The sequence below is a fragment of the Pinus tabuliformis genome, chromosome X, assembly GCF_031772625.1.
Source record: "Pinus tabuliformis cultivar Carrire ecotype Pingquan chromosome X, CPIR1, whole genome shotgun sequence".
Lineage (NCBI taxonomy): Eukaryota > Viridiplantae > Streptophyta > Pinopsida > Pinales > Pinaceae > Pinus > Pinus tabuliformis.
The window spans coordinates 51096930-51112201 of record NC_142308.1 but is presented as its reverse complement, the minus strand read 5'-3'; the positions used below and the strand labels follow the sequence as shown (position 1 = coordinate 51112201).

General features: G+C 37.0%; 1 protein-coding gene across 1 annotated transcript in view; it reads left to right on the top strand.

Moving 5' to 3' along the window:
• Positions 1-15272, top strand: part of LOC149138280 (Peptidase S41 family protein) — a 446406-nt gene that overhangs the window by 140409 nt on the left and 290725 nt on the right. The window contains 3 exon segments of the mRNA XM_089447421.1: positions 8941-9078; positions 12649-12753; positions 12893-13061. Coding sequence (XP_089303547.1) covers positions 8941-9078; positions 12649-12753; positions 12893-13061 — 412 coding nt within the window.

Below are 15272 nucleotides of genomic sequence, written 5' to 3'. Positions count from 1 at the left end.
CGCCATTTCTTAAGTGCATGGAGTATTGCCAACATTTCCTTCTCATAAATAGCTTTGCTTAAAAACTTTCCCTTGATTGGACGACTTTCAAAAGCAATGGGTCTTTCATCTTGCATTAGAACAACACCAATTCCATTTCCTGAAGCATCACATTCCACAAACTGGCTTAGAGGATCCAGCTCTCCGATTCGGATGACCCCAAGCACTTCAGGGGCAAGGTGGAGGACGAGCCGCATACCACCGACGATGAATAATTCAACCATCAGTTCGCTCTCAGTGGCCGGGAAGGGAAAGCTTTTCTCTGTTTTCGCTCATCGTTATATGTATGTGTTCGGTTTCAGTCCAGATCTCAAAATCTATGTGTTGGCTATCCATGTGTTCTATGTGTCGGCCATAAGCAATGTCATGTGTCGTAATGTTAGTCTGTCATTGCATCCAATTTTTGTACCTGTTCAATTTCGGATATGTCTAAACTTGGGCAAACTGTCAATCTCTCGACAGGAGTTACAGGGCTAAGGCCCTGTTGTAATACTGATGTAATTTTTGACTTTTTGTAATATAATAGAATAGCTTGATTCAGAAAAAAAAAAAAAAAAAAAAAAAAAAAAAAAAAAAAAACATCAATGGCAAAGGAGTGCACAAGGACTCCCCTTGTCGAACTGCTCCCTCTGTCAAACTGCTTCTGTTCTTTATGAATATAATATTTTTATGGGTATGTTACTCCCCCTGTCGTGGTGCTCTTCTTTTTACTCAAGATAGAAGGATTGTTGCCTCATCATCAACTAGCACATTATCCCCTCTTCATGTCTCAGAACTTCTTCATAATGCTTTCAACAATGCTTAAATATGCTCCACTTCAATGCTTCAAAACAAAACTCCATTGTCATACACCAAATGTCCAAGTCCAATTTTTTTTATGTTTCTACACTGTATTCTGTTGTCTCCACAGTCATAATTAAGGGGCCTTCACAGTCTGAATCAAGAGAAAATGCCACTGAAATTGTCATTCTTGCCGTCTTTCTTCAAATCAGGATTCCTTTGTATCTCTGTGCTTCTCCTTAAGTTGCTGAGCTATATTCGACTGCACAACATTCTCCTTTCTATAATCCTTTTGATGAGCCATCTTTTCCTTGTGTTCTTGTAAAAGTCTCTACAAGTTATCTCCACTAGCAGATTTTGATGTCCAATCTGTGACTGTCTTTAAATTTTTTTTATTGGTTGACAACTTTTTGCAATGCTTCAATTATGCTAGATTCTTCCAATTGCTCTTGCTTCAAGCTCCATTCCCAGATGTATCTGTTTGTTTGAAGGTTGCCTCTATTTGTGTCCATAATTTACCTGTTCTCACATCAAATCCCTGAGTCGAGACATTTAACATCTGTAATAACAGCAACATAGTTATTTTCCCTATTTCTCTAGCATTGGATGGCCTTCTCTGTTGCTCCAATTTATCCTTAGCGATCAAGTGGAAAACATCTTCAACAACAGTCCAAAGAATGGTTATAAGATCATGTTCTTCAATGTAGTGCTCCTGAGAAATGATCTTTATCAAAGAATGATTGTTAATATAGCTCATCAAGGATTTCATAAGGACCCTTTCACGAATAGCTTCTGCAATAATGATCAAGAATCACAGGCTCCCCTTAATTGTATGTATCATCTCTTTTGACAAAGTCTTCCCATCAAATGCTTAGATTGTTTAAGATTAGGTCAATAACATGTGTTGTTGGGTGGAGAGTTCAAGGGACTTTGGGATTATATTTGCTTCCTTCTCCATACTTGTGTAACTTTCTTATCTGGCATAGTTCTAGCTTGATAAGGTGCCCGAATCAAGTTACAATTACGTGCCATATGACCAATGTTATGACACTTGAAGCATTCTATGTTGTTCATGAATAAGAATTCATGACTTCTTCTTGTAAAATTGCTTCTTGGAGATTGACGGGGATCATTATAAGCCCTACAATCTTTTGCCATGTGTCCAAAGTTTGTACAAGAATAACAATAACCAAGAAATAAACTTTGGTACCTGGGAGATGGAGATTTCCTTGATGTACTTCTGAAGCCTTTCTACCTTGGGATTCCTTGATAACATTCATTGCCTTTTGTATTCTTGACATCATTTGCAAGTCTTCTTGGAGCGGGATTTCTTCCATTGTTGCCTTCACTCTTCTCCTTGCCTTTGTTGGAATTGGGAGCATTATTATTTCCGTCAGGCTTCCTCATGTCCTTGTTGTTTGAAGTATGGTCACCCTTGCTTGAGGATTCACCTTCATAGCCAAGACCTGATTTATCAAATGGAGATCTTTGATGGCTAAGCATGTCATCCAAGGTTTGAGAGCTCTTCAAGATTTTTTCCGTCCCTTCAACCTTTTTCCCGAGGGAGACAATCTCTTCTTCCAATCTTTCACAATCATTATTCTTCTTAGCAAGTTGTTTATCAGTTTCTTCCTTGATACGAGTAGCTTCATTTGCTTCTATCTTAAGGGAGATGATATCTAACTTCATTTTGAATATTTCTTCATTTTCTTTTGCTAGGCTGCTCTCCATTTCTTCCTTGATTCTTGTAACTTTACATGTTTCGGCCTTGAGAAAGTTGAGGTCGGATTTTAGTTTGAATATCTCTTCATCCTTTGTTTTTAGTTGGTATATCTTGGTGTTTCTCTCCTTTTCTGCTTCATCAACCTGTCCTTCTATGATTACCAATGCTTCCATTGTCTTCTTAGGTCCTTGTGCTAACTTTCTTGCTTCTTGTAGTTGAGATTTGAGAGAGGAGACCTCTACCTTGTACTAACCAATCTCTTCATCAAGTTTGTTCAAGCTCTTGTGCCTTTGTTCCAACTGACTTGACAAGATATCTTCCTGTTTCTTTGCCTTATCCAATTGATTTGTCATGGATATGACTTCTTCATGATGCTTTCTTTTGCTTTGATGAAATTCCTTCATAAGCTTGGCAAGCTATTCATCCCTTTCTTATACTTGAAATTTGACAAGGTCAACTTTCTTCCTTGTTTTGTCTTGGTCACCAGCTAGTGCTTTCTTATTAAGTTCCTCGTTTTCCTTTTTCAAATTGAAAATCTCTTCCATGGCAGCCATAAGTTCAGTGAGGAGATCTTCTTCAAAGTCTTTTTCATTCTTTTCATTTTCTAGGTCTTCTTTAGCCTTGATGTCATCAATCTTATCTTCAGCTTCCTTGATGGGCTCTGGATTTTCTTCTTGTTTTCCATCATTTTCTTGACTAGAGATCATTGTCAACACTCCTTTTGAGTGAAGATCATGAAGTTTGTCCCATATACCCTTCTCTGACGAACATTCTCCTAAATTGTTCTTTATAGAATCTGGTAGCCCATTCAAGATTGCCTTCATCGCTTTTGCATTGTGCTCCTTGGATTCTCCATCCATCATGTCATCAATGATTACTGATTCCCATACTTCAGTGCCTTGAGTCTTTAAGAAATTCCTCATTCTTGCCTCCCATATATCCAGTGTTGCGGGGGAGCGCCCCCCCCCCCCTCGCTCCCGCTCCCGATCCGCGCTCCGGGCGGGAGCGCGCTCCCTAAAAAAAATTTCGCTCCCTACCTTTTCGGGAGCGTTTTGCCTTTTTTTTTTTGTAGTAATGTTCGAAATGCAATTTTTTTTGAAAGAAACAAATAGTTTTTGAGTGGGGCAACTTAATGATCAAGTCTAGGCCCTAGTATTGATATGCTATTCATGGTAATGTTAAATTCTTAAAGTAAAAGTGACATTTTCTTTAATTTTCATTTTCATCCTTTTACTTAAATTTTTAACATTACCATGAAATGACTCAGGATGTTTGAGAGTGGTTTCGTCCTCATTGGATTTCATATGGAGAAAGTAGAATTTTAGATTTCATTCAAAATCCAGCAGACTTATCAGTTTTTCAAGATTTCAGGATTGGGGGATTGCAATGTTTCCATTGAATTTTGTCATGTATTAGGGTATGGAACTCATATTTAATCAAGAGTACCAATCCCTCTATGTACCTTGATGTTAGTGACATTGGTTGTCGAACTCCTCTATCATGACCCTTCTAAAAATGTACGCATCACTCAAACAAAATCTTGACTTGACATGCTATGCTTTTTCTATCTTATGTTAATGCTTAGAGGGTGATATTAATGACAAAGATCCCTATACAGATACAAAGGTAATGACAAAGATACCTCTGGATATTAATGCTTGGAGGGTGATATTAATGACAAAGATCCTGATTTTGCAACAAGACTAAAAAATTAGACATTTCTCGTGGTGGCAAGAGGCCCAAGCATAAGAAATAGATAATAGATTTACTTCTCTTTTCTAGTTTCTAGTAGCTTTTATAACTATTGACTCTTTCATATTTATTATGATATTTTTTTAAACAATATATGACAATTTAAGTTTGAAGTTGGCAATTATAACTCATTAGTAATGAATTATGAATATGATGCTTCATGAAAGTTGAAAGTTGTTTCATTTCATTTCATTTTATAACATTTCATTTCATGTTAGATATTATTTGTTGTAATGGTTACACTTAGCTTACAAGTACAACTTTGGTGATCAATGATGATAAATGTTATATATTGAATTTTGAAAGCTTGAAACTTTAAGATTGATGAATCATGAGACTCAATATGTTGTATGTTACTATGTTACTAACTTGCGGACGTGGTTGATGAAGATTATAACTTCTAGATGATTGTTGTTATATGGTTCAATCTATGCTTTTTTATGTTTTTTATATCTAATTCATCATTCTACATGTTTTTGTTGACATATATGTATCAAAAATTAAAAAATATAAAAAATATATATATTTTTAAAAAATCGCTCCGGGATTCGCTCCCAAACCGGGAGCTTCTGAAAATGGTCTCTCCCGCTCCCGCTTCCGCTCCCGCTCCCCGCTTCCGCTCCCGCTCCCAAGTAACATTGCATATATCAAAGTTCCCATTGAACAATGGAGCTGTCACAAATTGATTGACTTCAATTTTGGTGGTTGAGGGAGACACATCTTTAGGAGGATTGGGGACTTTCTTCTTTTGCTTCGCCATTTGTGTTCTAATGATCAACCTTCAAGCTGTTAGACTTTGAGTGAAGGTAATGGCTCTGATACCAATTGTTGGAAACACTGAGAGGGGGGGTGAATCAGTATTCCTTTTCAATTGTTATTTTTACTAGTTAAATCATTTATATTTAGAACACAAAATGAACAATAGGAATAAATGCTTTTATTAATATAATCTTTACAATAAATCAGGTACAATATATATAAGGCTCCAACTTGTTGCCAAGCACCAACTTGGTCTTTTGTGAGGCTCCAACCTCTAGGGCACCAACCCTATCTTCTCAAGGCACCAACCTTGTGTTTAGGAGCACCAACTCCAAGGACACCAATCCTTCCAATTCTAAGGCACCAACCCCAAGGGCTTCGACCCTATCTTGTCAAGGCACCAACCTTGGATTTAGGAGCACCAACTCCAAGGACACCAATCCTTCCAATTCTGAGGCACCAACCCCAAGGGCTCTGACCCTATCTTGTCAAGAAATGTTTTGATTGTATTATACTGCTCTCAAAATCTTCTTCACTGTGTTCTGTCAATTTACAGCTTCACTGCTACATCAATGACAACCTGTCTTCATATGAAGGAGTCTTCACAATTCTTCATATTGCCCAAACAGAGTCTGCAAAGTTACCTCATGATGATTTCAAATAGCCATCATGATCTACAAGAGTCTTCACACGACTTCAATGTCTCTGCAATGAACTGCACTAAGCTCTGCACAAAAAACAACTCTCTATTTCAAGCCTCCGTTCTCACTGTCATGGTAAATGCTTCAGGAGTGATTGATTCAGGATTAACTGCTTTAAGAGTGACTTCTTTAGAGGAGTGACTGTCGCGGATTCATATTATGCGTTCAATTAAAAACAACCCTATTCATACTCAGATAATCTTCTTAGATTTGCAGAGCATCCTTTTGAACTGTTATCTGAATCACACTCAAACACAGGTCCGAGCTTTTCAATAAATAACCCAATCAACAGAATGTTCGACCTTCGGCTTCCGTCTTCTTCCGCTGGACCTTTCAGCTTCCTTCTTCTTTCGCTGGACCTTTCAGCTTCCTTCTTCGCTCGCTCGACCTTCGGCTTCCTTCTTCTTCCGCTGGACCTTTCGGCTTCCTTCTTCGCTCGCTCGACCTTTGGCTTCCACTTTCGTTCGCTCGACCTTTGGCTTCCTTTTTCGCTCGCTCGACCTTCGACTTTCTTTCTACTATTCCTTCGGCTTCCTCTGTCTCTTCAAGTTCACGAGTTGTGAACTTCTTTATGCTCTATTTTTATGCCCGAGATAGATACTTAGAACTGAAGCGTTTTAACTAGTTTTTATACGAGTTTCACCAATGACCAAAGGACATGTCTATTGGAGGGAGGCTGACTTGTATATTAAAAATATATATCGGAGAGTCTTTTATCCATAGACTTGATTATTCACGGAAACCATATAAGAGCTGCTATACCCACATGGAGGTCCCACATGCCACATCATCACCTTTAATCGCAATCACAACTTTCAAAGGTCTTTTACAAGTCGTGCCCATAACATAGCCGATGGCCGATTGCCCCTACTAGATGCGATATTATATTAAACTGTTTCGATAAACCCGTTGGGTCCACCACTTTATCGCAATCGTAATTTCATAAGACTCCCACAATTGCAACTTTATGAAAATCCAAATTAATAGAGGTCCCCACACGCCATGGCTTTAATCCTGCAATTGCAATTTCATGAGAATCCCGCAATCGCAACATTCAATATCACCGATATTCACATATCACCCTGTAGCGGATGCGATATTTAATAAACCGTTTTTAATAAGTCTGTCAGGTCGACACCTCTATCGCAATCAGCGGTTTGACATCCATTTGAAACTTGCAATATGAAAGTTCTGATAGGCGGATGCAATATTACATAAAGGTATGTTCTAATGGAGCTATCGGGTCCGCGTATTATATCGCAATCTATGGTTTGCGGGACTTCGACTGGCACACGGATTAAAACAGCCTTAACCCCCGCAGTTGACTGTGATCTAAGAGTTGAATATGAGATCGACGGCTAGGATTGAGTGCGGGACTTCAGCCACGATCAAGGAAATCGGTACTTTCGTACCCCCGCAATTGCTAATCCCGTTGATCTAACAGATCTGACGATCTAGATCTATTCCTCCGCCATTCTTCTTCCGCAAGCACTTGGGTTTGATCTCCGCCATTCATTTCTTGACTCCATTATATTGCAATAGGGGTTTTAATGTGACAAGCCTTCATAACTTGCGACGCGAAGGTTCCGATACGCGCGGATGCGATATTACAATAGGGCGGTTACCATAACTTGTTTTCGGGTCCACAATACATATCGCAGTCAGGGGATTCAACGTGACACATAATAAAATGGTAAAGCCGCTGATAACCCGCCGATATAATTCCTCCAATGCAATGTTCCTCTTTTTTCTTCCGATAGCACTTACCCTTGGGCATATGCGAAAACCTGCTTCTGTTGCTCCATAACCTGCTTCTTTGATGGCTTCCGATGAACTCTTCCTCTCATTTTTTGGCTTCACGATGGCTTCTCCTCTTTACTCTTTCTCTTTCTCTGCTGGTGGTTTCTGATATCTTTCCTCCTCGGTTCCACTGTTTCTATTATGTCTGTATTCAATCCTTGGATCCTTCATGAGCAGTGTTATGATCAATGGGCATCAATGGGAAACCACACATGTCACAAGAATTTGCCATCACAAACACTACCATATTGACATCAATGACAACCTAGATTAACAAATCTGACCTCTGAAATGAGAGTTTTCTCATTTCTTGCACATTCTCTCTACACAAACTCAATTACATTCAAGCTCTATTACAGAAGGCTCTTGTATTCAATACACCAAATTCAATCTGTTTTGCTAGATTATCTAACAAATTCCTAAATTGGCTAAATCTATCTCTCTACATAGTAGCTAAATGACACTCATCGTATCTTCCCTAACAATATAGATTCTTCTAGATTATATTTAGGAAAATATTGCAAATTAAATAATTCAAAGGAAACCAACTTCCTTTGATAAATGGATTTTGACCTAAGAAGGTCAAAGGTGAATTTGGTTGGTAGATGCTCCTGCATCATAATTATTCAGAGTTATGGGTTGGGGGGAGGGGGCAATGCTAGACTAAGTCCTAGACAATCACAAAGTTTGAGATCACCTTGTTTGGAGCTATTATCCTTATCAATTGATGAGGTGTTGTCATTATCCATTGACGAGCTGCTAGTGAGATCTAGATCTAGAGGTGGTCAAATGAATGTACTATAAATTGGTACCATGCAATGGATACATTTGTTGCTTTCTTGCCATACTATTTGTTAACAGAAAATTTTTGAGGACCACCTCCAAATTGCTGAACTAGGTGCTGTTGGAAGCCAACAAGATATGCAATGAATGTGGGAGGCTTGAATTCATGAAACAACTGTGAATTTGTTTGCAAAGGGAAGATCTTTATATTGCAAAGTTTTGTTGTTGGACATGGGTTTGATCCTTCAAACAAGTGTGTATAGGTCACAGTTTTGTTCCATCTATGCCGCTAATTCTACCTTTTCTTATTATTAGAGAATGATGTTATATTCTCCCCATTTATCAGTCACAAATCTCACGACTTTGTAAAGTGAAAATAATTTTTATCTACATTCTATTTCATCGTGTAATTTAAATAGATGATTTTTGGTTCATTTGTTCTTTTTGCTTTCATTATTGTAGAGAACATATGAAGTTTCTATTGCAATAAGTTAGTTCAATTACTTGTTACATTGGATGATTGGCATAATTTTCGTATGTATATACATTTGAACTTTTGCTTCTCTCATATCTATACTCATATACAGTTTTGTTGTTTGACAGTTCACAAAGTTGGCTCGATATGATATGTCAGGCATTGGCATTAACTTCAAGGAAGTCTCCAATGCAGATGGTGTGACCAAGTTGAAAGTTTTAGGAATTATCTTAGGAGGCCCTGCTCATTCAGCGGGTGTCAAGCAGGCTAGTTCAACCACCCTGATACTTTTTTTCTTTATCGATTGTAATTGCTGTTTAAATGAATGCTTATTTATAACTTAGTTGATTATTAATGAGAAATATGTATTTATAGAGTTAATTTCCATCTTCGCCTGGATTTTGAAAAAATTGAAGTATTTATATTTGTTAGTGGCATTTTCACTGGTCATTGATTTGTAACTCGTCAATTTTTACTAATGGCAAGAGTAACTAGGATTAATAACATTGGAACATAGTTACATAGTTGAAAATTATAATAGAACAATATTTACCTTTTCTTCAAGCGTCGGAAGGAGAGTTATATGCTTTTGTGGTTATTGGATCTATATCATTCCATCAAGCTATGACTATTATCATGGAATAATATATTCGTGTTGTCCTAGTCATAGGCAGTTCTCAAATGAAAGTAACATTGATCTTGATCATTATGCATGCTTTGTGTTATGACAACCTTGCGAAAACAGTTTGCAACATAATTTCTTATTCATTTAATGTTGTTGTTTTTCCCAGGACATATAATGTTGTTCCTATCCTTGATTTTTTGACATTTGGCATTCTTCCTCTATGATGATGCCATCATTGGCTTTTTATCCACTAGTTATACATCACCATAAAAGATGATTCTTTTCCATCCTAGTTGTGGTTTAGAAATGATTGTTCGTCATTTTTGTCAAAAATTGCCTGTGATTTTCTTTCCTTCACCTAATAAAAATGTGTATAGTGATGTGCTTATTTTGTCTTGTCATGCAATTGTACAGTGATCACATCCTCACAAAATAATATTTTCTATGCAAGAGGTTTCTTCATGTAAGCTTTATGGTTGTTATTCATCACATTCTCAATTGGTGTTGCACATGTTGTGATATTATTGGAATTATCCCAATATTATTGCCAAACTGCCCCTCACCAATATTATTGCCAGAATTTATTGCAATAATTTCGCTGTTTTGAATTTATTGCAATAATTTCGGTTTGGAGATGATGGTAGTTATCACGCTGCTTCTCATTTTTGCGAATTAAGCCTCTGGGTCGGGCTTTTTTGGTCATTTTTGGTTTTATGTTGTTAATATTGAGATTTGAGAGGAGAAGCCGCCTTATGACCATTTTTCAACCAACAAACAAGGGGAAATCTGTAGTTTTATTTGCCATTAGCTCAGTATTTGTGGAGTGGAGATCTACTCCAATATACCATTTCCATATTTCTAGGTATGTAAAAAAAATTGCCTTCATTTTTTTTTGTTTTTCAAGATCTAGCATAGAGTATACAAAGTTGTAACTTGTAATATCCCTTTTAGATAAAATTCAAGGAATTCTGGGACACTATAGCTGTTCCTTTTATTTTTATTTTTATTTCATGATTTTCATCCAAAATTTCCAAAAAAATTACAAGCATCGGCATTTAGGAATAAAATTGCACAAGTAAAAGAAATAAAAAATGCTGCAACTTTAGAGAAAACACGGAACACATGCAGAAAAGCTCAGTTTTATTTAATTTACTAGCAAAATTACATGCCAATCAAAAAACTGAGATGATGGCCACAAATGACTGCAGGAATACTGAATCTGGCCTCCCAATCTGAAATTGAAATCAATAAACACCCTTGTGAATTCTGAATGAATTCACCAAGGATTGGTAGAGATGGGTTTTCGTCCTAAGGATTTTTGAAGCTGAGAATCATGTTCCCAAAATCCTCTCTAACAGAATATACTAGAAATCCAATATATCTCCAAATAGACCCTCAATTTTTATCCAATTTTGCAACTCAATATGATCTAGTAGACCAAGTGATCTGTAATAAAATAATTTAGCCAAATAGCTTAAATTATTCCCAAATCGCTTTTACAATAGACTCAACTAAAAACACAAGGACTCATCTAAGACTTTGTCAATAAATTCCACCCTAGCTTTGGGGTTTAACCTGGAGGGAAAAACTCTATTGATTATTCGTGTTTAGAAACAAACATAGCTTGGTGAGATGAAAAACCTCCTAGGATGAAATTTGTCATCAAAATCATAGGTTTACCTAGGTTGTTACATAATTAAACGGTCGTACTAACATCATTTACATTACAATTTGCAGAAATTGGGTTTACAATGACGTAATACGCTGTTGGTTGATGATTCTGATCTTTGAAAAAATTGGCACAATTGCTTCCTTAGAATTGTGAGAAAATGGGTGCAACAGGGCAATTGTCCCTGGAAAAACCCAATGTGGGAAAACCGTTGTAGTAGATGAGGGTTTTATTATTATTGTTCAACAACAAAATCTGAGTACAATAAACTGGATGCCAAACTTGCAATCCTCTCCTGAGAAATCACTGGCAAAATTATTAAGGGAATTTTTCCCTTCTCCACAAGCAATCCTACAACAAACTGGCTCCTAGAATGCTCCTTTGCAGGCCTCTGCACAGTCCCTCACACACATTGCCTAGATCTGCCTCTAAATCAGACGTCCTGCCTGTTACTACCTCTGAAAGTGATTCTTCAGCCCTTTGAGAAATTATCCCGGTCTTTGGCACCTGAATCAACTTCTCCTCTCGCTGAATCGAACTGCCTTCTTGAGGCTCTGCACAAGTCCCTAAAAAACCTCCCGTGGAATAACTCAACCTCTCTCACTAACTCCTTCCGGCATTGGAAAACTCCACTAGATCACCTTGTTGTTGCTCCTCAATCTCTGCCACTGATCTTTGGCTTGAATTCTCTTCCTGGCTAAATCTTTTCTCTCTGGGAAATTTGATTTGCCTAGATCAACCACTCATTCAATGTGTCTATCTCCATCCCATCGTCCTGCTCTTATAATCTTTCGTTGGTGAACCAATGACCATGATTAGATCCCATCAATGACTAAGTTCATCTCAAATTCAATCGTGTGAGTTTCTAGAGCATTCTCACATTTCTCAATTAATTCCTTTTAATTAATCGATTTTCACAAGTTAGACTTAGGCGTTTTTCAATTATCGATCAACTAATTTAATTGAGCTGTTTCTGTGTGTTTTCTCCCAAAATGTTTTTTGCATTTTAGAGATCTTGTGTTTCTTAGCGTCTTTGACCAAAGTCGAGATTAGAACACCTGTCCGATGCTACAAAAACTAATAGTAAGATCCATAGTAGCAAGTGGGATCCATTGTTTTTGAAGAAAGTTGCTACTAAGGTAGGATGTTTGATAATGTCAACTTCCCCTTCCCCCCGCCACATTTTTTATATTTTTGTTGTAGTTGCTAATAAACACTACTTGGTGATGTTGCTAGATCAATGTTTATTGGGTTAGTTTTTTAGATTTTTAGGTTAGTATTTAATCTTTTAGTGTTTGTTATGGATCAAGTAGCTTCCCTTTGTTAGTCAGTGGCCAATTATCATTATGTAACTCTTTTTTCTATATATAGAGGGCATCTATGCCCAAATGCATTAATATGTTATTTCCCTCAAATCGTGTTTGTTTGTGAAGTTTTTGTGCAAATGTCTCATAATGTTTGTGAATATGATCTTTTCGGTAGTTACATGCTGCTTTTGGGCTAAATTTGTGTGGAAATTTATCCTGGTTTTTGTTTGTGCAGGGTGATGAGATTTTGTCAGTTAATGGAAAAAGTGTGGAAGGGATGACATCATCTGATGTTGCTTCTCTAATTCAAGGTCCCAAGGAAACATTTGTCTCACTTGAGGTTGTGGATAAAAACTATTTTTATATTTTATATTTGTCTATACTACTATAGTATGAATTGATGGGACTGTATATGTTATTGCCTTGAAAGCTTTTTCTATAGAAGTATGGGTTGTTTTTGAATATTCAAGCTCTGACAGGTTAAGCATGGGGATTGTGGCGACACCCAAAATGTTATTATTGAACGGAAACAAGTAATTCGAACTCCAGTTTTTTATCGTTTGGAGAAGGATGAAAATGGAAATGCTGATATGGGCTATATACGGCTCAAAGAGTTCAATGCATTGGCAAGGAGAGATTTAACTACAGGTATGTGACTACTTACAACCATTTCGAGATTCTTTGTATCAAAATGAAAAACTATTGCATTATAAGATGAACTGTTAGTTTGCTTATGGATGCGTTTTACCCAGAATTGGTATGTGTAAATACTCTTTTTTTCCGCAGGGAACTAGTAACTCCACGACTCATTGACACAGTACAAGTTACAAAAGTTTTTTGGTCTTATCACCTAGACATGTCCTCCATGGGTTATGAACATTGATCTCCTCTCAGAAAACCCAGGACATTAACCAATGTTCCTCACCCATATTTTGTAATGGTAAATAATTCATTCTTTGTAGTCTTAAACTCGTTATCTTTGAACTGTCTTCTAAAATACCTCCACCATGATCTGCAATTTAATAGGATCATCATGAAAGTTGGCATCCAAGCAATGATTAAGCAGAAAATCACTTTTAAGGAATAACAGCAGATTGTGAGATCATTATCAAATCAGTATATTCTCTCTACAGTTCAGAGAATCAGTAGGTGCAATTATTTCCATACTGTTAGAAAAATCATCTTTTGGCTGATCCAAAAGTTGTTCTTCATGTTGCAACAATATCTCAACAAGCTGCCCTTCATGAATTGGCATCATCACAGGAAGGGTCAGTAAACTCCCCCTGCTGTTCAGAAAAAAAGCACCTCAATATTATTGTCATCCTAAATTGGAAGATCCGTTCACATTGTAAAGGTACACCATCTTCAATTTCAACAAAATCATTAAGGAATATCATTATTTCATGGTCTAAAATTTGTTGTTCATGATCTTTTAATATTGTTAAATTTTCTAGACTATGTTAAACAGTCTCTGAATGATAAAGATTTCTTACAGAAAACTAGATTGCTGAATAGTGAAAGCCATTCAAAACTGCAACTCTAATAATGCTCGAATCTATAAACACATATTGCAGAAAAGTATATAACAAAAAATAAAAAAAATCAATATATGGACTTCAAAACCTGCCACTGCTTTCTCATTAATTCTAAAATGAAATCTACTTCAGGAAAACAACGGCAAATTAATTCACTGTTTGCTACTCAAAAGTTGAATGAATAAGATCCATACCTTGCTGCCTTCTTATAACAGTTAGAAATTCTGGTTAGAGTTACAAAAGTAGATCCGACTCATAGATCTACAATGACCTTATCTTTGCATTGGAAAGGGAAGCCATAGGTAGTCAAAGGTCAATTGTATATATGGAAGAGGATCCTCCCATTATTCTCTCATCAACTTTTGGCAGGACAGCTACAAATTGCATGAGCCATTCTTCATATCCTTTGTGGTGACAGGTTGGATTTTACATAACTGTATGTTAGATTTTGGAGCTGCCATGAATGTGATCATTGTCGAGGTAGCAAAGAAGATGGGAGTGAAAACCTTGAGGCCCTACAATGGTGTATGTGCTTTCGATTCATGTGAGTTTCCATTAGTTGGTTTAATCAAGGATCTTTAGGTTCACCTTGCAGCACATTCTGATGTATTCATCAACATGGATGTAGTGGTCCTAGATGTTCCTACTGCCTGGGGGGATGTGATTATCTCGTAAATGGGTAGCAGATATAGGAGGCATTATTAAGATGGATTTTTCATATGCAACCATCCCTACTCTATATGGTGCAATTGTCAATTATACAAAGAAAGTTCAGACAGAATCATGTAGAGGATCCCAGAAAGCCAGAGAACAATTTTGTGTGTTCAAGAAAGTATTGGATCATACACGGTGCTTACAGAAGAAATCTCAGCCTGAGTAAACATGGATAGAATGTGGAAGATGAACTTCGATGGGGCAAGCTCCAAGCAAGGTAACACAAGGTAACAGGGCAGGTATACTGCTTACTTCTCTTGATAAGTAAGTTTTTTAATTTTTCCTATAGATTGGAAGTTGAAGTTACTAACAATGTCATAGAGTATGGGGTGTTTTTTCTTGGTTTGAATCTGTTGGAAATAGAGAAGTTTTTTTCAATTTTATCTTAGATTTTGTTAAAATTGGCAACTAGGGCCAAACTCTATGTGGGTCACCTTATTTATGGCAGCTGATATTTTTCTTGGATTCCTCTCTCCGAGAGTTGTAGGATTGATCTAAAGATCATCCGATTCCGACATGTATTTATTGTTGATTTGGGGTAGCATCGGATGTGCTCTAGCCATGAAAATTGGTGGAGAGGCTAAAGCACATGAGATTTCCAAGACCCATA